The sequence below is a fragment of the Alligator mississippiensis genome, chromosome 4 (genome assembly GCF_030867095.1).
Source record: "Alligator mississippiensis isolate rAllMis1 chromosome 4, rAllMis1, whole genome shotgun sequence".
NCBI classification, from domain to species: Eukaryota; Metazoa; Chordata; order Crocodylia; family Alligatoridae; genus Alligator; species Alligator mississippiensis.
This window is the reverse complement of record NC_081827.1, coordinates 212,740,067-212,767,933: the sequence shown is the minus strand read 5'-3', so window position 1 is coordinate 212,767,933 and position 27,867 is coordinate 212,740,067. Positions and strand designations below refer to the sequence as shown.

Genomic DNA, 27,867 nt, shown 5'->3' with positions numbered 1-27,867 from the left:
CCAACCCACAGCTCCCTGTCTCTGGTGGTGCCCCTCAATCCTGTCCCACAGACCCTCACATCTCCCGCAGTCCTGCTGGTGCCCCTCCTACCCAGCCCACTGCAGTCTCTGCTGGTGCCCCTCATGCCCAGCCCACTGCACTGAATTTGGATCCAGCTTCTATACCTTTGTTCTGGGTGACCACAACCCTCAGACTGATCACAACATCTGCCAGTTGATAACAGGCAGATTTATTGATACAGAGTGATAACAAAAAAGCAATACAAACAATCAAACATTCTATATTTACCCATCCTAGGGCTGTCATCAGAGTCAAAATACATCTGGTAAGGATGCAGGCTCTACTCTGATGCTCTTTCTCTTAGGTGTCAGCAGTCTGGAGGTGGGATGCTGAGGTCCACAGCCCCCCTCCAATGGGGTGCATGAGATGGGCTGCTGGTATGCCCTCAGTCCATGGTGGTCCCGGGGACCCTTCCCAGGGGATGGGGACAGGGATGGGGACCCCTCTCAGGAAGCAGGACAGGGAGGGACAAGGAGGAAAAAAAGGAAGGACAGGAAGGGACTCTTTGTTAAATATCAAGTCTCTGCTTTTGTATTCTCCTTCCCCCTTGATGACTCTTTATCCGTGGCTCTCTGGTTGGTTCCTCTATATGGTCGCATGTCCATGTAGCCTTCTAGGCCTTCTCTTAATTTCGTCTGTTCTCCCAAAACTGGGACTCAGCCCCCCTGTTGCTCTGGGGCCTTGTAGCTAGTGTCACTTATCTTGTGTTACGGGACAGTATGGTACATACTTCTTTGGTTCCCAGGCTGTGTCCTTGTGTTAGACAACCCGTCTGCCTTGAAGGCTGTGATCTCATGTTATGGCATGCCCACTTCATCTCTCAGGCTGTGTCCATCCACTGGCCTTGCTGTGCTAGACAGCCCATCTGCTTTCAGGGCCATGAGAAGCTGAGTGAGTCTCCCAAGCTCTTTAGAAATCCATTTAACCCCTGTTGTTTATCTTGAACCCTTATAATGCATATACCTATATCTATAAGCCAATTCCCAAAAAAACAGACCTTTAAATACCGTTTTTAAGCCAACACCCTCCACCCCCAGCATAGGGGTAGAGGGGGGTGCCCAACCAAAGACAACACATCAGGCAGACATAGAAGGGCATTTGCTCCCCCAGATTTGTGTGCTTACAGCAGGGCATGGGGCTGCAGCCTGGCCAGACCAGCACAGGCAGGAGCCCTCTCCATGACCCAGTGGGCAGGACCCAGCACGGGAGGGCAGAGTGGGGCAGCAACCCTCCTGCACTGCTGGCAGTGTCGCAGCAGGGAAAGAGTAATGGACCAGGGGTGGAAAGAAAATGTTGCCCTTATGTCCTCCTGCTGCCAGCTGCTTGAGCACTGAGCTATCATTCTACTGTGCTGCCACAGGCTAGTCACTGCTACCACTCCCCTCAGTCTGCCTGCACTGCCCCCCCCCACAACGGAAAAGCTGCAGCCCAATGTGCAAGCAGCTAGTGGTGGGAGAAAGTGAGGGAAGCACAGCTCCCACCCCCCCATCTGTTACTCCTTGCACTGCTGGCAGCACAGCTGGCACAGTGGTTCTGGCAGTGGAAGCAGCAAGTCTTGCCGCCTGGCTCTGCCAGGTCCTGCCCATTGGGCTGGTTTGGCCAGCCTGCAGCCCGATGCCCACTATGGGAGTAGAAATCCGGCGGGGGTGGGGGGCACTGTGACAGGGACTTGTCCCCCTGCCTCCCCCATGCCTGCTCAACTCATTGCCTATTCCCCCTCCCATACTTACCTGTGGGGAACTGCTCTCCACCATGCTGCCTGGATGCCGCATACATATGCGCACATGCGCATGTGGTGCCCCCTGCCTATCATTATTTTCCTCCCTCTCCCCCAGCCCTAAGAATTCAGTGGTTTCCTACATTTTTCTCCTTTAACGAAAAAAAAAAAAAAAATCAGTATTTTCAGCAGCAAATGGAAAACACGGATTCTTGGTCATGAGGAGCCCCACAGCTTCCCATGACCTGGCACTCTGGCACAACTGATAAACTCCCCTCTGTTAGCCTATAAGCCTCAGCATCTCTAGCCTTGTGCTTAAAAGTTGCATGTACTTAGCAGTGTTTGGTTCAAGAAGGCTCCAGAAAGCCTGACCTACTGAACTGTATCCTTCTTTCTGAACTTTGAGCATGCTCAGTTGGCACAGAGGTGATAAAGATTTGGCACCAAAGTTGCAAAAGACATGAAAGCACACCTGAGGTGACTGGTACCATGACTGGATAAAGCTTGAAAGAGTGATAAAGGTATATTCAAGTTATGACTGCCAAGTGCATCTGTTGGCTGGAGAAATGACTGACAGCCCCTATGAGTCTGACTGATTTAGAAATATGGCGCAATTAAAAGTTATAAAAGGGACCAGATCTGAGGGATCCCTCTCTCCTGCAGAATGAGTGTGTTCCCTGTGTGCATGAGTGTGCCTGGAGTGCCTGAGGCAAGAGGGCCCAGAGTAGCCAAGAGCTGTGGTATAGTCCAATGGCAGGGAATCGTTTCCTGTGGAATGAATGGGATCCTTGCATGTGGGTGTTGGTGAGCATGTGCTTGGAGTGCTGTGGCTGGAGGGCCTGGGAGGCCAGAGACCAACATGGTCCAGCATGCGACTGTACCTTGTATACTTGGTGAGAGTGTGGCAGAAGATTGTTGGGCTGGTTGAGCTAGAGTGAGTGACTAGCCCACACAAGCATGAGTGAAGACCTGGGAGGCCAAAGCTCTTCTCCATATGTTTGAGGGTATGCATGCAGAGTGAGGGTCCGGGGGGGAACCAATACCTCTGTAGCATGTGGATTTACATAAGTGGTGTTGTCTGCAGTGAATGTTCGCTGCTGGTGAGAGCTATTGCTCTCTAGCACCCTCAGTTGGATCTACCATTGGCATTGATATTTGTTATTGTTAATATTGGGGTGCTGTTGTTGCATATATTGTTTGTTGTTGAATATAGTCGTTGTTGTTACTCCTCTATCTTGTGTTGGCATCAAGTCACTAATTAATAATATTCTGCTAACTAGAGCCAGGCAGCAGGCTTATGGTTAGTGAGGGTTGAGGCTCTTTCACAGTGGAATCCTTTAATTGGGATTAACAACTCTATTTGCATAATTAAGGATATCTCTCTGTTCAACACCTCAACTCAGCACCCTGAAACCAGCAAGCATTCAGCAGGCATCAGGCTGCATGGCAGAAACCCTGCCACACGTTCATTTCAAGGCACAGTGAAATCCAACCACAAAAATTACACGTTTTGTGGAATAATTTTGTGGCTGGTTTCTCATTTTGTTGCACCATTAATTGCCTGAACACATAGTGGGTTACTATTTAAGACATGATTAAATGGTTAACCACATTTTAAATGTAATGTCTGCTAAGGGCCTAAATGAGTTCAAACCAGCAAGGGGTAAAAAAAGCCAATACAGAAATATTCTAGAAATATCAGAAGAGGAACACAAAGAAATAAATGGCAAAAAAAAGCAACCTACCAAGACAGACAGTCAAAAAATCTTTGATTTCTCTTTAAAAACTCATAAATGACAGGGGAAGTCCCAGGCACCCAGACTAGAACAAACACTGGACTGTCTTTAAAAGGAAGGGAAAATGGAGGATCCTAAGAATTACAGACCAGTCAGCCTAACTTTGCTATCCAGGAAAAAGAAATTGGCTTAGTATAAAAAAATTAAGGGAAAACAGGATAATAAGTCTTAAAAGGATATTGATTAATTATTTGCCATGTCCATTAGGGTATGACAAGAACAGACTCTGCAGCAAAGGTGACTTAGGTTTGATATTTAGGGGAAGAAAAAAAGTCTATAAAAGATATTAACTACTGGAACAAGCTGCCTAGGGACGCCATGGTACACCCTTTATTGGCAGTTCTTAAGAGTGGGTTTTAGACCAGAAGTCAGCAACCTTTTTAGGCTGTTGGCCAGAGTGATCCCATTCAGGTCAGAGGCACACACTAGGAGTGGATGCTACAACCCAGCTGCTGCCACTGCTTCCCCCAGGGCAGCACAGAGGAAGCACCTGCCAGTGCTATGGCTTTTCTCACATTCAGTCAAAGTCCCCTACAGCTGAATGCCTCTAAAGCTCCATATCTGTAGGCCAGATTAAATGCCTCTGCAGGCTAGATCCAGCCCAGAGGCCATAGGCTGTCAACATCTGTTTTAGACAAACATCTGTCAGGGATGACCTAGGTATACTTATCTTGCCTCAAAACTAGACTTGAGGTCCTTTCAAGCCATCCATTCTTGTGATTTTATGCACCAAGCAAACGTAGAATACACGTAAATCAGCACATTATTATTTCAAAAGACAAGGTTAAATCTTTGCCCAATTTTACTTACTTTAGCTCCAACACTGCAACTTCCAGTACTACCAGTGCTGCCACTCACTACTCCTGTAAATCTGGCCTCTAACAATTCTTGTCTTCTTGGGTCCAGGCTATGAAGCTCATCCATTGCACCTATGGAAAATAATTTTAAATTAGTCATATTCTATGACAAACATATTTGCCACAGAATATTTCCAATACTTTCTAATTTGAGCAACAAAATTTTACTGTACATTTTAACTGGACAGTCCCTTGAGCATAGAAGATTAATACTGAATTTGATAGCAGTTTGTTTTCTATAATGCAATGACTTATAAACGCTGAATCCAATCAAGTCCAAAGTTTCAGTGAACATTCTGGCCATCTATTCATTGTGACTGCAGGTGACAAGACAAGAAACAATCATCTTAAACTGTAGCAAGGGAAACTTAAGTTGGATATTTGGAAGAATGTTCTTACTGTGAGGGTATTAAAGCATTCGAACAAGCTATCAGGTGGTTGTAGAATCTCCATCCTTGGAAGTTTTTAAGAGTAGATTAAACGAACCTTTGAATGGGATGGTTCAGTCAAAAATGATCCTGCCTAGAACACTATTAGACTAAATGACTTCCTGAGGTCCTTTCCAGCCCTACTTTTCTATGATTTTAAGAGACAAACCCCAGCTGGTTTCAGTAAAAGTCAGAAAACTGCAAAAGGTAGATGGGGGACAAATGTAACCCCTCACATCTTGGTTACAGACCAACTTCTTTAAACACCTCTTGCAACTGTCTATAGATAAAACAGCAGGCAGGTGGAAACAGAGCTGTAACCAGAGGCCCTGCTAAAAAAAAAAAAAGAGGAGGCACACAGAACCCAAGGAAGCAGGAAGACAGGGAGCCCTTATTATAGGAGAATAGTCAATGGCCTGGGGAGAGGAATACATACAAGATAAACCCAGAACTTCAGATATATGGTAGAGGAAAAACTGAAGGGCCACAGAGTCCTACAGATATGCAGAAGAAAGAAGAAGAATTGGAGCACATATTGCTCCTGGCACAAATGGAAGGGGATAGTTAGATTGCAGGAGGTCCTTAAAGTAGAAGGGAGAAGGGAAGGTGGCATGCACAAAACTTGTAGGGGGAAAAGCAGAGGTATGAAAAGAACCCTCGTTTGTGCAGTGAGCTTAACCTATAAAACCAACAAGATGTGTGGTCTTCTAGCTCGCACTTGAAATCACTAGGGGTGCACCAATAGAGGATTTTTTCGCTGATAACGATGGCTGATTTTTAAGGAGCCATATCAGCTGATACCAATATGCAGCCAGGCAGCTTGAAGACCAGCATTGGGCTGATAAGTCTGGTGTTGGGAAAGGAACAGGGGAAGAGAAGGGGCATGGGGGGGGGGGGGGGGGGGGGGGAGAGAGACAGGTTGAAGCTCCTGTGGTGACAGAGGGAGTAGGGCTGAGGCAGATGCTGCTCAGCCAGGGCGGGGCACAAGATGGAGCCACAGCTCATCCAGGGGCTCTGGCTCCTGCCCCAAATCCTGGGAGGGTATGTGCTCCCAGATCTGCATGGGGTGGGGCGAGGCGTGGCATGGCATGGCATGGCAAGATGACACTGTGGGCTGAGGCTAGGGCTGTGTCAGGTTCTTCCTGGCAGGGGCTGGGCCAGGCTGTGCTGCTCTCAGGGCAGACAGCGGGACTATGGGGGTGGGGGACTGCAGACCAGACTTACCAGCCAGATGCTGGTCTTCAAGCTGCCAGGCTGCACTCCTGGCCCTGTGCATGCTGCGGCTGAGTGCACGCACAGGGCATTTATCAGCCACATGGGGCAAAAAAAAGCCAATTTATGATACTTTTAATTTTCCCTATATTGGTGCTGATCTGATATTGGACCGACGTATCGGTGCACTGCTAGAAATCACTGATGGATGTTTACAGGACATGAAGAAAGGAACTTTGTTCCTGAAAGCTTTAGTTAATCCAATAAAAAGACATGGAAAAAAGCCCTTGCTTTGCACATTTTCTGGACCATCATGGCTTCAAACACTGCCATCTTCCTACACGTATGGATATTTAGTCATTCAGACAGAGGAACTGGATTATTTTTAGTACTCTACTTTTGCATAGAGAATGATTTATACTGGAAAATTACTTTGCTTGTTCCAGGTTAACTACTGGATCGGCTCCATTTGCAAATTTTACTTAAAATTTTCTGGAAATTTACTCTAAAAAGTTACTTCTCATTCACTATCACAGAACTTTTATATAACCTATACTGAAAGAATGGAGCACCAGTACAGTGTCTTTCCCCTGTAAATTAATCTGCTAATTTTGTGCTTCGCAAACTTAACCTAAACTAGCACTGCTCAGAAACTATTTACTACTTTACTCATCAAATTAAGAATCTTGCTTAGATAGCTCCGGTAATCAAGGCAACAATGTCATTTCACTCCTCATTAGTATAGTACAAGAAATAAATGCAGACTCTTGGCCACTGCATTTCAAATATAAAGCATTAAAGAAAACATTTATGCTTTCAATACACTGGAGCATCCAGCTGGTTGCGTTTCAGCTGCTGGTGTTGAGCAACTGAAGCATCAAGATTGAGTTTATCCACACTACCCACACAGAACTGATGCAGTTTTCTAGATTCTGCATTGTCGGGTAGGAGAAATGATCTTATACAGGTTCAGCAAGACTCAGCCATAACATTCCAAGACATGTTCTTTACACCCATTATTATTTGTGTCACAACCCAAAGGTTTTAGAGCCTTCAGCCGGATTGGGCTAGAGTTTGCGAGTTTAGAACTCTTGTCCGCTCTTCTTTCCTATCTGTAACTGCAACTCAAGCAAGTTTTCCTGCCTGCACCGCGACCATCTACAGTGCAAGTAAAATAATCTTTAATCAACCGCTACGCGTCCGTGCCTAATTCTAGTCCGCCGGCCTGCAGTCCCTGACCCATGTGCCAGGGCTGCTGGCCACAGCCTGCCGCGCGCCCCAGACCGCTCCCGGCCTGCACAATTTGCATGAGAGAATCCCCTAAAGACCACAACTACTACTGGAGCCACATCACACTAGACACACAGTGACAGGCAGGCAGCTCCTAACTAAGAGCTAATATTCTGAACAGGACAGATTATGGAAAGAAGGGGAAACAAGTAGTTTAGACCAAGTTGCAAAGAAAAATCAATGATAGGACTAGTAACAGAACTCAAGACTCTTTGCTAAAGCTGGTCAAGAATTTTCTGAGGGAATGGTTTTCTTCTGGAAAATGCAGATGTGTCAAAAATTAACATGTTTCTACAAAATCTTTTAGTTTCATTAACTTTCATGCTGGAGAAAAGACAATTACTTAAATGATGGATAATGGCATGTTCGTGAAGAAATGTTCAGATTTTTCATTTAAAGAGACTCAGAACATGTATATTTTTAACGTCAAACTCAGAATCAGATTTAGGTTTTGAGGTGTGTGGGTGCACAAGTGTGAGGAACAATTGTATTTGCATCTTCAAAAACAACAAAGCAAGGTCAACTCCAATAACAAGCAGAAAAAGGTTTGTATTATTTACTTATGTACTTAATTTAAATACTAACTTAACATTAACAATTCCTCTATTGAATGAACTATAAAAGCACTACATATGTCTTTACTATGCAAGAATTTAATAAACTTTGTCCTGTACGTTTTTGGCTCCCTGACGCTCCTCTGATCTCTGTAGGTCTATTTTGTTCACAATGGGAGTATTACAGTACAAGATCCCAGCTGACTTTTCAGTTAGTGTGGACACAGCGGCCTCTGTTCTTCTTTTAATTTGTCTTCATCTTTCTTGTGACACTATTAAAATTTGCAAATAAGTATACTGCACGACACAACAGACCAGCAGATTTAGCTATGGAAGCCACTGATAATAGTGCTCTTGTTTCCCACTGCCCCATAAAACACGCTGAAAGTGTCACAGAACATTATGTTGTGTCTTTGACTGCAGATTCACCTATCAAGAACTTTGCTGAAAGAATAAAAACAACACCGAGACACAAAACAAGTCTTCTTTCCCAGTATACAACCTTAGTTTGTACAAGGGCTGAAAGTAACCACTACTGTTACCAGAAGTTCTTTTAAAGTGTGTGGGGTTTTTTCAACCAAGCATTCAGCTGCCCATATGTAACAACAGTTTGGGCAGTCTTGCAGGAAAATAACTAGTTTAGCAACAGAGTTGACCTATTAGCAATAATGCTGCTGCTTCTGCGACATACCAAAATGAAGTTTCTTTTTAAAAATATCATAATTGACAACATGGGGAAACTCCAGAGTAAAGATGTTATAGGTCCCCTAAAAACATTCTTGGTTCAGAAACGGCATAAGCTTTCACAGGCAACAACTTCCTCTGCCAGATGCTATGAATGGATACAGCATTCCTTCTTAGTATCTGACAATGTAGGTTGCTGCCTACAAAGGATCCTGCTTCTAACTACTTAGACTCCAAGGGTGCATCCAGACAAGCAGTCGCATGGTGTGGCACCGCAAACATGTTTGCAGCACCATATACTGCACAGTCTGGTGTTCTCCACACTGAAAGGGCACACTGGCCAAGTGTGAACTATGCCAGGGTTTTTCTGACCCCTGGATATCCAGGAGTTAAAAACAACAACAGCAAACAACAAAACCACAGAAAAAACCCCTGAAAAAACCCTGAAGCAATGCATGCTTGGCCAGTGTATGCTGATGAAAAGCAGAGCTGGGCTGGCTGGAGCCATGCACCACTGCTGGTCAGGCTCTACTCAGCAGAACTGCTGTAGCTACAGCCCCAGGAGGTCCCTATGACCCCAGGTAAGGCTTCTGGGGTCAGCCCAGTGCTAGCCACAGCCTCTCCTTGCCTACCCAGAGCACTTGTCACATGCACACATCAAAGCACGTGTGGTATGGGCATTCTCTGGGGACAAGTAATGGCAGCGCAAGATGCACCGCCACTACTTGTTCCCATGGAACCAAACGTCCACACGTCTGGACGCACCCCAAGATGCCACCCTACCCTACTTTGCCTAACCTCAGACTAGCATGGCTAAAAGATCTAAGAACATTCCTATACTGTTTAATCATGTGTTCAAACCTTACTTTTCAGGAAAAGGGTGTTGAAAATTTGTTCTCCTGAACGGGGGGGGTGGGGTGCGCGCTCAACCCTGACCCAAAGAGCCCTATTATCCAGGCCACAATGCTCCCCCAGGGTCCAGAAACATGGCAGCAGGGAAGCAGTGGCCCCACATCGTGAACGGAAGGGTAGCTTTTATCTTAAGTTTCTTTCCAAGCATAATGGTTTCATCTTCTGATACTGTATTTCAGTTTTCTTTCATGTTTGTATGATGCTGGCCTTCTAACTACAGCTTTCTTATAATATGTTTATAAAATCCTTTCTGCTAGCATATCATAGCCCATAAACGACTCAGCTTGAAATTTACTACACATACCAACATAACTATTAGGAAAACTTTTCCAATACTTTTGGAAAGATAAGTTGACATTCATGTAGACATAGGAGAAAAATACCTGAATTATCAAGTTTGGCTTACCAATACTTTCTCTCACTTTTTACCTAGACTGTCAGCTCTTCTGTCCAAGGACTGTTTAATTATATTTAAGCACAAAGACTTGATCTGGTTGCTGTGGGCCATACTTTAACAAATAGGGAGCCTCTTGAAACTGTTGGTTTCTCTTGCACCCATTTCTTGAATACTTTTTGCTCATAAAAAAAAAAATCTCACAAACCTGTGAGCTTCTCACACTTACAGGAATACTTTTAAACTCACACTTAATGTGATAAAGCTGTTTCTAAAAGCAGCACACATTTCTGGATACACAATACACTTTTAAAAATATATTAATGGTCAATACCAGAATGAAACAGATCGTAAAGTACAGTCATGAAAACCAATGGAGTTTAAATAGGCAGAAGAAACACCAGTTTGAGGCAGGGAGTGCTCCTTCTGCCACTTTCCTAACAAAACATATCATGAGAATACACATCTTGAACTAAACAAATCTTAGCTTAGCAGTAGCTTTCTTCATACAAGTCAAGACCAACCATTTTGACAGATGTGCCACAAATTAGCCCTGCAACCTCCCCAAGTGCCACTCGGATCCCCTTCCCCTATGCATATTTCTCTGCTTTCTGTTCCTAGCCCTATGTTCACTGCCTCATCTGCTGCCCTGCTTTCTATTTATTCCCCTGTGCTCCCTGTCCAATTTGCTATTCTGCTTCCTGCCTTATCTGGCACTGTGCTGCTTGTCCCCTCCAATCTGCCATGGATCACACACAGGATGCCTGTGCCACTTGTGGTATCCATGCTGCAGGTTGGCCACCCCTGCTTTATGTGAGGTGAAGGACCATCATTATTTGATCTCATGAACTATTTGAGAGCAACTGATTCATAAATTCTGGACTCTCATGATAACAAATACATATATTGTATTTAATAAATACTGTAATTCCTATTTTAATAGATACTGGAAACAAACATCCTTGTGCACAGGTGTGGCTCTGTGCAAAATGTATGATAAAAATACTTATAATTCTTGCATTTAGTTGCTTGTTACTAGATGATAACAATGTGGCAAGTAAAAATACAAATGAGTCTTCCGTATGATAAGTAAACAATAGACCCTCTCCAAATTTCCCTCCCATAACCAACATCTCTAACTTATCACAAACTGAACAAGATCCCTTTCCAATGGTAGTCCTGCTATTCTTTTGTTGGGAGCTACACTGTAACATGCAGTTCTACTGGGTCCTCCTGCACACTCCACCTTCACATCATGTGCAAAACACAGGACTGAAACATTTAATACAAACATTCCTAAAAGTAGGAATAACCTCCTACTACTGGTTACCAGAGCTAAACTACTCTGACCTGTTTTACTTTAATACCTCTGCATTCTTTTCTAGATTCCAATTAGCTTTTCATGACTAGTTAATGTATTTGCTCCACAATACTTCAGCTAGCAGTAGCGGAAAAGTTCCCTACTTTTGCTGCTCCAGAACTGCAATAAGCTTAAGGTCTTTGGGGATCTCAATCTCAAATGTAAATGCTTGTAAACTACTTTCTGAGGAGATCCCTTCCCTAGCTATAAGAACCGCAATTGCGCTCCAATACTGTTAACTTTGTTTGGAGAAAGCAATTCAGCAGTACTATTCGAGACAGCAAGAAACTACTCGGAATACAATCCAGACCACTGCACATCTTAAATTTTTGTCCATCCTATACTATGTTTCCTTTTTTGTTACGTACTCTTTACAAGACACTGGAAATGTTTCCAGTTTAAAAATATATTCAGACTTCAATACTGAAATCTATATTTTGCATATAATATTTTTCAAATGAACTAATTCAAATTAACTGACTAAAGGGTATGTATACTACCATGCATAACTAAAGTAAGCCATACACACGTCTCGTAGTTCAATGCCAACAAAGACTCTCAATGCTATCAACCCTAAATCTTCAAACTATACAAATTCCCTCTCTCCAAAATGGGAGATGCACAGGTTACCCTGCAAGATGCCTTTTTGCTTATCTCTTACAGTCATCATGACAGATTTTCAAAGCTTCTCTCATGGTCAAGCTACAAAAATGACTCGTTAATATTCGGCCATCAGTATCGGCCAAAAAATCTTTATTGGTGCACACCTACATAAAATCATTTTAATCTTTCCTTTGTCTCTCTAGCAGTCCCACTCTGCTAAGGGCAAGGTGCTCTTCTTTCATGCGCTGCCTTTAACAAACGTATAGAAACGTACATATATACATTTTTTTAAATTCCAAAGTAAAAAACACTCTGTAAGAGACTCTTCTCTCCCTGCAGACAGAATAAGAGAAATTCTTGACAAAATGTCAGTCACATTATTTAATATACTACAAGGTATTCAAATATCAGTGATAAGCATGTCATCAAAAACGACATAAAATATATTGTTCTGGATCTCTGATGTTAACACTAATTCTGCTTTCATTACAAATTTTCTCCAGTCCTGGAAGTAAACAAAGAACTATATGGGTCAATAAGAAGCTGCTCTCTAAATGCTTCTAAAAGTTCCAGACCAAAAGAATACATGGGTATTTGAAAAATAGAAACATCAAAAACTGATTCAAACCTGCCCATCTGCAGTAAAAGAAACGAAGCTTTCATTAATGTTGCATGTTACTTTTTGTTAAGCATTAAAGATTACACTAGGAATGCTCCATTCATATGCTCCCCTTCAAAACCATCTCTAAAGTGTAAACTACTTGCCACTGTCAGAGACCATATCAGGGCTAGATGGACCAAGCAGACACTTAATTTATTTGAAATAATTATGGCAGTTCAGTTCTACCTTTCAGGACCCTGATACTTTACAAAGTGAATGGGGAGACCCACAACCTGGTCACAGTGGCCAATGAGGGGGAAACATGGAGTTTGTAAAATAACACTAAGTTTACACAAACTGAAGAACCAGAGATGCACTAAGGATATTAACCAATCTGTGGGGAGAATCCATATTTCTTTAATCAAGCATCACAACTGTAGAAACTGAAATTGTAGTTATACTACAAGCATCACAGCTGTAGACACTTCTAGATTTAGTTATATAACAAAACATTATACTACAATACATTAACTATGTGTGCTCTGGTCTCGTTTCTTTCATAATTATTTTTATGCATCTAAATTTGTAAGATCCTAAAATTGCACTCATCAGATTCCCAACAGAACATCTGGTCCATGAGCAGGTTCACTTTTAGGAGAACATTTGGGCTCCATGCTAGGGAAGCAAAGCCAAGAAAAATACAAACCTGACCTGAGCTGCTAAACAAAAGCTTAAAAACCTCTTTTTAAAAAGTGTGCTTACATGTGACAGAATTAGTGATATGGCAAGAAAATGAGTTGGCAATGGCAACAGGATGGCATGAAGCCAAGCAGCAGTAATGTGAGAAGGAAAAGTTCAATTCCAAGATACTGGCAAAAATGCAGGCTTTCGTTTAGCAGCATATTCAGAAGTGAATCACCATCCCACGGCAACAATTTCCAGAACTGAGGCCTCAAGAGCTGAAACCTTCTCACTTGACCTAAATTAGCAATCAATAAGCCAGGCAGTAAGATTCAGTCTCCACATACCTAGTACCACCCACAGCAGGTAAATAACTACATTCTATAGGATGTCTTAAAGGTCCCAGAAGCTCCAGATTTTACTCTACACAAAAAATCATTGACAGCAAGGAGCCAAAAACAGTTCCTGAAAATACACATGTGATGATATACAGAAATTTGGAGCAAAAGCACTGTGCAGTAGATTAAAACTTCTACCTAGGTTGATCATGGTGGATGATCCACAAGGTATGGGGGGGTGTGGCTCCCCACTAGAGCCACCCCAAAATTCCCTGTAGCCCCCCTTCCAGTGACACCGCCACCTGCCCCATGTGCAGGCCTGACAGCTTCTCCCCCCGGGGAAAAGGCTGGCACAGCCCCTGGCCCCAAGCCGGCAGCCCTCCCTTGCCCTGTGCACAAATTAGGGGGACACGTCCCCCATGCCTCCTCCAGGGGTATGCGCAGTGGCATGGAGCTACCCCACTTCCGTGCTCTACCTGGACGAGCCACCCAAGGTTCTGCCCCGCAGCCAACCCAGAGTCACATTCGCCCTGACTGGGCAGCGCCTGCTCCTGCCCCACTCCCTCCCTCACTATGGGGGGCCTCAATCTGCCCCCATAATACCTTTTTCCTTCCTCTCCCCCTTCCCCCAACAGGCTTACTGCCATCAGTATCGGCCAAGAAAATCTTTTATCAATGCACCTCTAATGAAAATACAGGTTTCCCTTGATATATGTGGGTTCTGTATATGCAAACTGCTTTTATGTGCTGAGCATTTTTAGACCCATAATTCACTGTATGTGAGGTAAACTCGCGCTTATGCGATCAACATAGGTGCCCCCCGCCTATGCAGGTAAGTCTGTGGGAGGGGAGGGGAAAGGGCCGGGGCCCCATTCACCCCAGCCCCTGCTGCAGCAGTCCCAGGAGCGGCCAACACCAGCTGCCTGCTGCTGATGGGCTACACCATGCTCCACCTGTCCCCCCACGGCCTGCCCCAAGCCCCAAGAAGATACCAGTGCCGCCACTGGCCCCAGCCTGCAGCAGCAGCTTGCTGTTGTCCCGCATGCAGATCCGAGCGCATGCACCTTCCAGGAAGAACCCAGCATAGCCCCCGAGCTCGCAGCCCTCCCAGGCGGCGCAGAGCAGCAAGAGGCATCCCCCTCAATCCACTGACAGTTCCCACCGCTGATGGCACCAGCCACTCCCAGGGCCACTGCAGCAGCAGCCAAGGTGAGTGTGGACAAGCTGTGCCACCCAAGGCTCTGCTTGTTCCCATTCACCCCAGCTCCTGGGCTGCACTGTGCCCTGGTGCAGGCAGCTGGTGTTGGGCGCCCCCAGGGCCGCTGCAGCAGGGGCTGGGGTGAGTGCCACTCTGTTCCTTCTGCTTTATTCCCTTGTGCAGCCCCGGATGCGGCACCCCTCCCCCCACCCTTTCCCTAGTCCCAGCCTCACTCCCTCCCTCACTGCCATGGGAACCTACCTCTATTTCTTATATTATAAAGTGGGTTTGCTTTATGCAAATTCAATTTATGTGCCATTCTCCAAGAACACATGTACCGCATAAATCGAGGGAAACCTGTAGTACCTTCTTACATAGCATACCTTCCTACCTGTGTCTTACAACTCCCACCTGTTTATAAACAAATTTTACACAGCAAAACAAATCTAGCTATGGAAGAATGAACCCAATATTATGCAGCCATATGCATCATTCATAACATTAGCAACTAAATTCTAGTTTTCAGACCTTGTTCACTGAGAACATTTCAGAGCAGATAACAGCTCAGTTCTGAAATCCAAGATGTATAGAGTAAGTGTGAAAAAGAAAAGAAACTTTATATGGATGTCCATCCTGTTACTACAGAATTTTTTCTCACTGTAGATGCATTTAACTTAAATGAAGTATGCCCTAGGTTGAGGGACAGGCATGATGAAAAAAATCTGTTCCCTACTTTCTCCCCAGTCTAGATCTGCAGCCAATTCTTCTCTATCACTTCTGCTCTTTTTATTCAAAAGAGAACATTCCCATAGCTGCAGCCATTAAAAGTCCCATCTATGTAAGTTCCCATCCATGTATCCAACTTCTCTTCATCCTGATACATACATGGTGGTGGTTTGCCCCTTGTTCCTGGGTAATGATCACTCTCCACTGCCTAACCTTTACAAATCTATGCATAACACACAGGACAAATTAAGAGATTAAGAGTGGAGTCAAGAAATCAGGATCATTATTCCATTCCAATATTCTTCCTCCCCTCCCCCACCAGGTCATCTTTGTCTCCACTGCTGAACAGTCATGATTAAATGGTAAAATATTTGAGGTGTTACTACTGCTGCACATGTACCAAAATAAGGGCATGAGAGAGAGAGAGAGGGGGGGGGAGTAGGGTAAGGGAAAAAAGTGACAACAATGAAGAGCAGAAAGGAAAATTAAGTTCCAAAGGCTTGAAAAGTATTTATTACATTTGCTGCCTAGCACATTACCTATAGGATGTACACAATCCGTTTCAGACTGGGGGATTCTGAAATTACAGAAACTATGATGCAGCTTCTGACTATATGAAATCTTATGAAATGACCAAGCTCTAGGAAAGGTTTCTCCCCATTGTCTTCATTGTGGCAGCAATTTACCACCAGCATTTCTTCACCATAGCACATCCTGGCCAGCTGAATAGAACCTGTTGATCCCAGACTGGCCTTGTCAGCCATCTTTGGACCCACAGAGAAGACGATCATGGAAGACAATCATCCTCGACTGCTAGAAACTACCAATGACGACACCCTGCCTGGCAGACCAAAAAATGCAAGTATTTTACAAATGAAACCATCTTTCAACAACAAGTAAATCCCCAACTGGCCCCAGTTTGAACATTTCTTGTTTTAACTAACTTCATTTTAGGGATGCAAATGTTAGACTGCAGAAACAAGAGTTGGCATCCTTTTTTTTTTTTTTCGTTTTAACTGAATGTGAAAATGAGGGATAACACATAGATTTTGATGCTGGATTTCTCCTGACCCTCGCTTTTAAAAAACGCAGAGAGTTTTGCTTAACTGGTATGTTTAGTTTGATGAAAGAGAGACTAAGGAGAGGGCAGGAGGCATGGTAACAATTTTTAAATATTTGAAAGGTTGCCATAAAGGAGAGGGACAACAACTGTTCTCGCTTGACAGAAAGGGCATGATACAAAGCAGCACAGAGCAACAAAAGACTGACATGATTACAGCAAAACTGATTTAGATTAAATAAAGAAACTTCCTTACTGTCAGAACCACAGGAAAGGGGAACAAACTGCCCAAAGAAATTGTGGACTCTCCTTTACTGGAGATTTTCAAGAAAAGGCTGGCTAGACATTTGTCTGGGATGATACAGAAACAGCACATCCTGCATTCATGTAGGAGGCTGGACTAGATCAGTAGTTCTCAACCTTTTTTCCACCAGGACCCATTTGCAAACATCAATGGCCAGTCCTGACCCAGTAAATAGTTTAAGTAGAAAACAGCCCCCTGGCCCTGCTGGTGCCCCTCACTCACAACCCACAGTCACCCACCCCCCAGCCCTGCGGGTGCCCTCACTTGCAACCTGCTGCCCCCCCACCCAAAGCCCCCAGCCCCCCAGGGTGTTGGGCACAGGTGGGTGTGGGGGGCATGGGGGGATATGCCCCCCCAGATTTGTGCACCCACAGCAGGCATGGCACTGCAGCCTGGCTGGACTGGCACAAGCAAGACCCCCCTCCGTGGCCCAGCAGGCAGGACCTGGAGCAGGAATGCAGAGCAAGGCAGTGAAACTTGTTACTGCCACTGCTGCTGCACTGCCATTGGGACCCCTGCACCAACTGCACCATCAGCAGTGCAAGATGTAATGGGGGGAGGCGGGGGGGGTGGCAGAGGGGCCTAGACTACCCTCACCTTCTCCCACAGCCAGCCACTTGTGTGCCAGGCTGTAATTCTACTACAGCTCTTTAAAAGAGAAAATACATGTTTTTCCACAGCAAACAGAAAAACAGGTCCCTGTTTATTAGTATGCACAGCATTAACATATGGTGAAGCACAAGCAGTGTCAGTTTTTTCAAAAATGTATGCAAAATGGATCTATTTGTAAAGTTTGCTTGCAACCCTTTCATATATTCTTGTGGCCCACTTTTGGGTCATCACCCATGAGTTGAGACACTGGACTACACGTCCCTCCCAACCCTACGATTCTAGGAATCAAACGTAGTGAGAAGGTTGCACCAAAAGGAACCAAACGGAGTAGGTAGGAAGGTCCCACCGAGAAGTGGAACAATGAGCTAAAAACGGTGAGTGAAAATGTTGAGCAGTTATGAACTACCAACCATGTTCTTAAACCCCACTTTCCACAATTACCCTTTTATATAGAAGCTAAAACATTACATTAAAAGCAACATGCAGTACAACATTTTCAGATCTCCAATATGAAGAATAATGTGTATACAAAGTATTTTTTTTTTTAAATGTCTTCCCTCACCAAGTCTGGTTAGTTTGGGGAGGGAGGGAAAAAGGACAGAAATTATGAGGGGAGTTAGTTTTCTTTCAGTGTTGTTTTTACTGTCATGGAGGATTTCTAATCTCAAACAAACGCACACAAAAACCAGTTGCCAGAACTCTGGTGCTAGGTTTGTTTGTTTTTTTCTATAACTAGATCAGAAACTAACACTGAGATCTGAATACATACAAAAATGCACTTAAGATATTAACTCTTTAAATGGCACAGGCATCTGTAATGTAAGTGTAATTGTTCATTGCCAATTCCAAATCTTGAAATCACTGATGACATATTGCCATGTGCATGACAGAATACCAGTATTTCTCAGATCAAAAGCACTTCTGCAACTGATAAAGCAAAACTAGTCACTTCAGATCAGGACACAGTAACAACCGTTTTAAATACATACACACAAACACAAAAAGCAAAAAGTAATTGAATAAATTTTCAGGAAATATGATGCAACACCCAGTGAACGTGGTATCACTGCCCAGGAATAAGGACAGATGATTTGCATGGACTTGTTCTTGAATAAAAATTCAAACAATTAACAATTTTCACCATGCATGGCACTTGCATATTACAAGCAGGCCTAGTAGTACTGCTATTAGGACTGCTTGTTATTTCCCACTGAAATTCTATTCAGTTGCTTGTAGTTTTGCCAAATTTTAACCGCTTGTTCTAAAATTTCTCTTGCTGGACCCATGCTTCAAGCCAATTTGTTTTTTAATTATAATTTCAGCCAAAACAGTGAAGGCATTTCTAAGAATAAAGCTAAGGAAAACTGTTGTAAAATCCACTCAAATCTGGCCACAATTTAAGCTGCGAGGTAGGGCAAGATGGGTGTATATCAATTTGCAGATGCTCACAGAGACTTAGATTTGAGCGCTGAAAATCTCCACATATACCATCCTTCCAGTGGAATAAACTCCCTCCAGAGGTGGTACAGTCACCTCTGGAGGCTTTCAAAAACAGAGATTGGACAGTCAGTCACCTCGCTGGGGTCACTTGACCCCAGTTGTCTTCCTGCCTAGAGCAGGGGGGCTGGACCGGATGATCAGCCCCTAACAGTCTATGAAGCTATGATTAGGTCCCAGCCTGTCCATTTTTACATGCGACTGAACTATGCATTCTCCATCCCCACAAAACAACTGATCATATTCAAATCCAGGGCTAGCGGGGCAAACCTGGACTTTTCCTGTAATTCCTGTTCTCTGCTGTCAGTCCTGGTTCCTGACCTGGAGCAGCTATTTCTCCTGTGCACTCTAAAACCCCTGCTGGCACCTTGCAGAAAAAAGCTGTCCAATTCCAACGCTAAGACCAAAAAAGCAGGACTGGGAGGAAGGGAGTAAGAGGGACAGGAGTCTTGTGAGACTAGGGCTGGTTAGACAAAACTGGGATGGATGGGACAGTGCAGACTGGCATTAGGACATAGTAAGGGAACTACTTTGCTGGGAGAAACACTGAAACAGACACAGACCTTTAGAGAAAAAGAGAAACTGGGATCAGGAAAAACTGTGAAAGGGGAAGCAGAAAAAGAGAAGGAAAGAGATATCCGAAAAACATGGGACATGGGAGAAGAACTGGGACTAATGAAAGAAAGACTGGGACAAGAAGCCAGAAAGGGAAGCTGAAAGTGTGACAGCCTATACCAAGAACTGCAGAAAGAACGACTGATTGAATATATAGGCTGCATGCACATAAGCATGAACATGTTTCCCTGGGGACAACAAGCAGCGGTGCACTCTGTGCTACAGCTAGTTGTCCCTAGGCAAGGCCTCTGGCATGTGGAAAGCTATCCCAGGTGGGGTAGGGGAGGCTTGGGCCAGCACTGGGCTGGCCCCAGCAGCCTTACCTGGGGTCCTCCTAGGGCTACAGCAGCAGCGATTCTGTCTCTCGGAGCCTGGCCAGCAGCCAGAGTGTGGCTCCAGCCAGCCTGGCTCCAGTTTTGAGCAGCGCATACTGCCCCCACAGGCATCACTCCACTTCTTTTTTTGCACAGGTTTTTTTTTTTTCCCCAACACAGAGAATACCTGAACATATGGTATGTGGCACTGCAGATGTGTCTGCAGTGCCCCATACTGCACACCTGCGCTCATCTGGATGCGGCCATAGAGTCAGAGGGGGATACGGGTGAGGATCTGTAAGATATGCAGACAGAAATAACTAGGGGTGCACCAATGAAGATTTTTTGGCCAATACTGAGCACCAATGATTAATCAACCATATCAGTGAATACCAATCTGATAACTGTTATTTAGTAATAGTGTAAGGCATTTTAAGCTACTGACATAAATAAACCCTTTTCTGTTTGTTTTGATTTATAAACACACACACATGCGCACCTCCTGCCTGCTCTGGCCTAAGATGAGGAAGGCAGTGACTGCCTTATTCCCACGCACATCGCCCCCTTGCCCATGGCTCCCAACTGCAGCCACACGCTGCTGTCCTGGGTGGGTGGGGTGGACCGGACCCTCGCAGGAACAGCGGTGGTGGGAACATTTGGAGCCACAAAGCACGCTGCTGCCCCATGATCAGTAGGCCCCATGCAGCCGAGCTCCTGCGGCCACCAGGGAAAAGCCACTTTTGGAAAGGTGTTCAGTGCTCAGAAGAGTGCAATGTTTCTTGTGCGGTGCCTTACCCAACCCATGCGCAGCCCGTCTCCGTGGCAGCCCCAGTGCTCAGGTACCTGCTGCACGTACAGTATTGCCATGGCAGAAGCAGGAGCTGGTAATTTTCCCTTTGTTGCTAAGTGCAGCACCCCCTCCTCCTCACTCTGCTCTTGGGACCTGTAGTCTGACCTAGGCTCAGATTAGTGGCAGGGCGTAAGGACCAGACTATGCTCAGCAGGGTGCTCCAGGCACAAGGCTATAAATATTAGAGTTGCACTGATACATCAGTCCATATTTTATCGGCACCAATGAAAAGAAACTTGACATCATCTGCAATCTCCTTTCTTTGGGTGATGTGGCCGATAATGCTGCTGATAAATGCCATGTGCATGTGCGCAGCCGCATCATGCATGTGGCCAGCCAGGCAGCTTGGAGAGCAGTGTCCAGCTGGTAAGTCTGTTGGGGGCAAGGGATGGGGGGAGGCAAGTAGATGCCCCAACAGTGAAGAAGGTTGAGGCTGACACTGCCCAGCTAGGGTGGGGCAGGGCAGGCTGTGGGATGGAGACGTGAGCTGCTCATCCAGGGGCACAAGGGGGGGGGGGGGGCGGCATTGCTCCCACTGCTGTGCACATGCCCAGGTGAGGCATGGGGGGGGGCATATGCCCCCTGGAGTTGTGCACAGGGCAAGGGCAGGCTGGCACCAGGCTGCTCCTGGTTGGGGGGGGGGAGGGGAGGGGGGGGTTGGGCCAAGCCTGCGCTAGGGGCAGGCAGTAACAGTGGTGTTGGGAGGGGTAGCTACAGGAGGAAGGGGGCTATAGCCACCCCAGATTTCACCATAGACCTCCTCCCAACACCATCACCTTCCACTCCAAGCACACCCCAAACTAACCCCTCCCGCTGGGAAGAGCCTGGTGTCACCCCCTGCCCCAGCCTGCAGCGGAAGACCACCCGTGCCCCACGCACAAATCCAAGGGGCACATGTCCTCCATGCCTCCTCCAGGGCTGTGTGCAGAGGTGGGAGCTACAACGCCCTCCTCCCCCAACAGAACGAGACACCCGCGACCCCATCCCACACCCCACTCTGGCTGGGCAGCCCCAGCCCCACTCCTTCCTGCACTGTAGGAAGCCTCAATCTGCTCCCTCCCCACTTGCCCCCCCCCCCCCCAAACAGACTTACCAGCTGGACACTGCTTTCCAAGCTGCCAGGCTGCATATCGGCAATCAGATCAATATCAGTCAATATAGCATGTTAATAATTGGCCAACAGTATCGGCCCAAAATATCTTTATTGGTGCACTCCTAATAATTATCGACTATAACAACCAAAAAAAAGCCAATACCATTCCTGCTTTTATTCGTGCCGATCTGACCAATATCTCAGTGCACCCCTAGAAATAACTCCTTGCAGACTGAATTAGCTCTGAGGAACTCAGTCTGCCACCACTGCCCATACTTACAAGTGTAAGAGCTAGTTCAAGTACCACTAGAAGTATATACTGAGAGAAGTGAAAGTCTGACAAGTAGAAATTGGGAATGGATAGGTAGAGAATGGGTCTGAGACAAGGCACTGGGATTTTGCAGACAGGATGGGGACAGAAGCAGCTTGGAAGGGACAGGAAAGAAGGGGACGTTGGTGGATAGTAGGCAGGGACTCTTGTCCACTTGAGCACTTTCCTCTCAGAGCCTGAAACAGAACCCAAGATTCTCAAGTCCCCTCATTCCTATCAGTAAGTATCTGTAAAACTCACTAGCAAAGCTCATCTCATCCTGCCTCAGACTCTGTTTAGCAAAAAGAGCAACAATTAACCAGTTTTATACTGTTAGTTCAAGTGTCAAATCTATTTGGTGAATTTAAAATTCCAACCCTGTGGCTAAATCAGGTAGCAGTCAATATGATGCCTATAATTTTTCACCATATATTTTACTTAGAAGTTGATTAGGAAATTACAGTAATTTTCAACAAAGGTTAAGACTGCAAAGTTTAAAGACTGAAAGGTTAGCAAATACTAAAATTAAAGTAGCCTGTGAAAACTTTATTTGGTCTCCCTTGTTTGTATGCATTATGGAGTCTACAGTTATAAGATCACTTTTTTTTCCATGGACCCACAGCTTAATTTGCTGCACAGTATGGATCTGCTCTAGCAATGCATCAGTATTATGTAGTAAAAATGACAGCTGTCTGGAGGATAGCCATCTCATTTTTTGCTCAAGTTAGAAAGTTGCATGGTGAATGTTGCAGAAGACTGTACAAAAAGAAGAAATATTCCCTTTATTAAGGCAGTTGAAAGTGCTATGGAAAACCAAATTCTATCCTGTTTCTATGAAAGAGTTCCCATGTGAAACTACACAAGTAGCTGAAAGCATGCTTTTCACAGGTGATCACTAACTGTGCGTTCCTGACTTTCTAGGCACTTGGCTCAAGACCTTGGGAAAGATTTGCAGTAGTAATGAGCACCCCCAGCAGCAACTAAATGGAAGCAGTGATTTGAACATATAAAATTCCTCTATAATATTAAAATGGGGGTGTCACACTCATCCTGGCTCCCCATACTATGCCTACACCACAGAGATCATCACATCAAATCCCAACAAAATGGTGGGAAAAGCAGCAGTGGTAACATGAGTTAAATCTAGCTTCTGCTTACCCCAGCCACCAACACATGCACAGTGAGGCTGTGCCCCAGATTTTGGACCCCCCTCCCCCTCCCCAAAATTTCTGGCCCCTCTACCACCCCCACAGGCCATACAACACTGTTCCATGGGACACATCAGGCCCACAGTCTGTATGCTTAACACCACTATGTTAAAGACCCAAGGAAAAAAAAAAATCAGATCTAAGGCATCTCAAATATACACCCAAGTTAGTGGATGTTTTATTTAAACTATTCTCACTGTGGCTGAGCTTTTCATCCGGAAAATGGGGATAACATTCCACCTAACAGGAGGGTTGTAAAATGATATTCAGTAATGCTTGTGAAGCAATCTTACTATAATGAAAAGTGCCATAAAAAGCATGCAAGGAAATTAATGATTCTGACTTCTGCAGGGTGCAACAGTGTGAAGTAAATAAGATCCCATACCAAATAGCGAACAATAACGTGAAAATATAAAAATGAATAGTTGTTCATTAAGTGAGCACCATCTCTTCTATGCACTGAATGAGGCAGGGGTCCTAAGTAAAAATAGTATGGGATTATGTATTTAAAGGCTACTATAATGCATGCACATACAGGAGCCTAATAAATTAGGCAATATTAGAATTATGGTTGCCTGTGCAACCTTAAGTGCTTGGCTTTATAAAAATCATATTTTAATGGAATTGTATGTGTATATTTACTTCCGTATGGTAAATTAAACCTTTTATCAAGATATGTTCACTATCACTACACAGAACACGGTTTATGGCAACAATTTAAAAGATGCATACTGAGCTTTGAAAACTAATTACTAGAAAATGAAAGCACCTATAAGTGCAATGAAACTGAGGTATTCAGAAGACAACATGATTCACACAAGTAGTTAAATAGTCATAATTACTTTTAAAGAAAAATTTTAAAAGGCATACATTTATAGTCAGGAATAAAGCAGAATTTATGCTAAATAATGGCCAGGATAACTACAGAACTTGATCTTCCCCACCCCTACACTTCAACTACCCAAACTAGGGACACTTTACATGCTCCCTAAAATCCACAAACAAGGGAACCCAGGCAGACCTATAATATCCAACCATGGAACCCTAACTAAGGATATACCAGGTTTAATCAAATCCATCCTAAAACCTCTTGTCACCCAAAGAGTGAGTTGTGTCCCAGATTTTGGACCCAGCAGACTTTCTGCAAAACTTAAAAACAGACCACCTTCCCAGCAACACCCTTTGGCCACCATGGGCACTGCCAGTTTATATGCCAACATCCCACACCAAGATGCAATCCAAGCCTGCCTTACATAGCTATAAGATCAAGATTACAATTGAGAGCACAGCCCTAAAGACATAAATGAATTTACACCCTTCATCCTCACACACAACAAGTTCACTTTCAATAACCAACATTTCCTCCAGACTATGGGCACAGCTATGGGCACCAAAATGGCCCCACAATATGCCAACCTTTTTATGAGTTACCTGGAAGAAGAATTCCTTAAGGACTGCACCATCAACCCCACGCTATACATAAGATACATCAATTACACCATCATTTGGACTGAAAATCTGCAGTCTCCGATTGATTTCCATCAGAAATTCAATAATAATCACCCCTCCATCAGACTCTCTTGAATACTCCAGCACCAACATTTTCTTTTTAGACACAATGACCACCATCCAGAACGGTAAAAAACAAGCCACCATATACAAGCAACTGACGGGCCAACATACATATCCACGCAGAACCAGAAATCACCGTAAGCACACCAAGGAAGTAATAATATACAGCTAAGCCCTCCAATACCACTGAATTTGCACTTAGGAGAACACCTGTGATCATCACCTAACAAATCTCAAAAGGGCTTTCACTCAACAAGGACACTCCCCCAGAGAGACGGATTGCATTTTTGAAAGAGCCACCCAGATACCATGTGAAGAATTGCAGCAGCACAGAAAAAAAATCCCCGTGAATCGCACACCATTAGTTCTGACATACCACCCCTCCCTGGAACCTATATGGAAAATCTTCAAACAACTGCAACACATACGAGAAGATAACCCAATTCTTAAAGAGATCTTCACAGAACTGCACATCTGATCTTTTAAACAAGCACCAAACTTCTCCAATGTCATCACCAGAAGCAAACTTCTTATGGCCCAAAACACACTGAATGGATCCAGACCATGCCAGAACAAGAAATATAAAACCTGCTAACATATCTCCACCACCCCACAATTACTACACCCCATGACAGAACCATCGACATTCCTAGATCTTACTTTTGCCCTGATGAAAAACATGCAAGAGAAACTGAACAACTGCATACCAGAATGAATGCACATTGAAAACCTATCAAAGGCAAGAATACCCAACTACCTGTGGGGGGAACATTTATCACAAGAAAATCACTCTCTCTCTCCAATCTCTGTTTTAATTCTCAAAGGGAACTTACAAAACACCTTTCACAGATGAGCGTACAAACTTCACTGCATCAAGCTACTAGACACAAAAATCATGGACTAAATATAAATATTGGATTTATGGCATATAACCTGCCTGACATCTGATATCCCAGGTAACCTCTTTACTATCTACCAGCTACATCTTATCACCAGGTCTACCAAACACACACACACACGTTTCTCACTCACTGTCTGCCACAATTCGCATTTTCACTGACAAGCAATCTTGCATATTGGCCTCTGGCTTCTATCCTGTCCCATCCAGGAAGAGCACAAAAAAACCTGCAGATGCTTCCTCTGCCTGAAGAAGGGTATTTGTACCCAAAAAGGTTAAGAATTTTTCCAAGTATTTCAGTTGGTCTAATAAAACATATCAGATTTACCCAAAAAACATTATCAGGATAATAGTACACAATCTGCCAAAGTGCCAGTGATGCCCAAAAGCCTGCCCACCAACTCTTCCAACTATGCAGTTGGTCCAATAAAAATTTGTATATATATCACAATAAACCTTGCACATCTTTAAAAAAAAGAGATAATATTGAATCATCTTTGCAATGTGTCTTAGGACTGCTGCATGAGAAGTGCTATAGAAAGTAATGTACTTTCATAACAAGTCTTACGTTAACAACAATAATCAAAAGGTTATTTAAAGTTTATGCTTGGGAAAAATCAAAACGACAGCCGCTGTTTTGCTACATTATCAAGTCCAGGGCTAACAATAACCACTTAGCAGACAAATGATGCAACATCTTCCATTAAAGTAGCTGAGGACATTAACTCTTACATCAAATATTTGGTGATACTGAATACTACTTCTATTACTTAATGGTAATTTATTAAATCAATATTGGTTCTAAGCAAGGAACAATAGTGATGATCAGTACTTTGAAGAGATCCATTTCTTTCCAAAAAGGCTGCCTACTATCACTGCTCATAACATCCATGATTAGTGCACCTGAATTATGGTGGAACACGGGTTCTCCAAATTCTTTTCCTCAGAAAGGTGAGGATTTGTGAACCAGCCACAGATCCATATAGCAATAGCAAACAGCTATGTGTGCACTTCAGCTCTTTGCTTTTATTTTAATCTTAAAGGGTACCACTTTTCCAGTCAGTTGTGCAGGACTGCTGATGTGCTCCACCTGAGTTTATTTAGTGTGTGTGGTTTTGGCATATTGTTTCAGCCATCTTAAGGCAATGTCATCACCGGCGTGAAGAGCTTGAAGGCCACCAGGTATCACTGTGAATGGACACAAGTCAACAATATGGGACATGGGTTGAACCTGTCTACAAGAGCATTTGTTGTCATTGTGAAGGTCCCATTGGTATAGGTTTGAGGCACAGTCTCCAGTTTGAAAACGGTGGAGAAGTGCCCAATAATGGCATGACCAGTTAAATCCTGGTTGACTGACCATAGGGTCCGAGATGATGTGGTGATTGATCGGTACTTGTTCTGACAAGTCTTTGTGCCACTAAGTAAAAAACGTCAGAGGATTTTGAAAGGGTGGACTATATTGGGAGTCTTGAGGGGAGCCGAGCTATTGGCAGGTAGAATATGTCCCAGTGCACTGGCAGCGTAGGATTATCACAGAGTCTGGCTACTAAGTTTGCTTCAGCGTTTGTGTGGTGGAGATGGGGGTGAGCAATGTTACCATAGCATCCAATACCATGTGACAGTTGAGAGACATGTACCCCGAGTACATCACAGTCCATTGCCAATATAAGATACCCACCCAAGACCAGTAGCCAAAAGCAAGACCAAGGGGACTGACTGAATCCCTCCCACAAATGCCATTAAATAGACAAAAGACTCCTGATGGCTTTTACTGTACCCCACCCCAGCAATTATATGCCACATGCTAAAAACATTATCTAAGAATGTCTTGCCATGTTGCAATTCTATACTGATGCAGTTACCATGCATAGGATCTTGCCGCTCACAGAATGGCATTGGAACTTAGCCCCCCCTTATGCCCCAAGCTAATGTAGGCTGCATGACTAAACTGCATGCCTTAGACTGCGTGAACATAAACCAACTAAGTATCCACGTAGCTACTATGAGCAGGGTCCTATGAGCAGTTGTATAAAGCCTTGTAAATAACTGCAACTTAACATGCTCTTTCTTTTGCTCTTTTCTACAAACAGTGTTTTGATGGAAGTGTATGTCCCTACAA

General features: G+C 44.3%; 1 protein-coding gene across 1 annotated transcript in view; it reads right to left on the bottom strand.

Annotated features, from left to right (window-relative positions):
* Positions 1-27,867, bottom strand: part of TLK1 (tousled like kinase 1) — a 136,005-nt gene that overhangs the window by 73,067 nt on the left and 35,071 nt on the right. Inside the window, exon 2 of the mRNA XM_006265296.4 lies at positions 4,385-4,503. Within this exon, the coding sequence (XP_006265358.1) occupies positions 4,385-4,503 (119 nt within the window). The remainder of the gene's footprint in view (positions 1-4,384; positions 4,504-27,867) is intronic.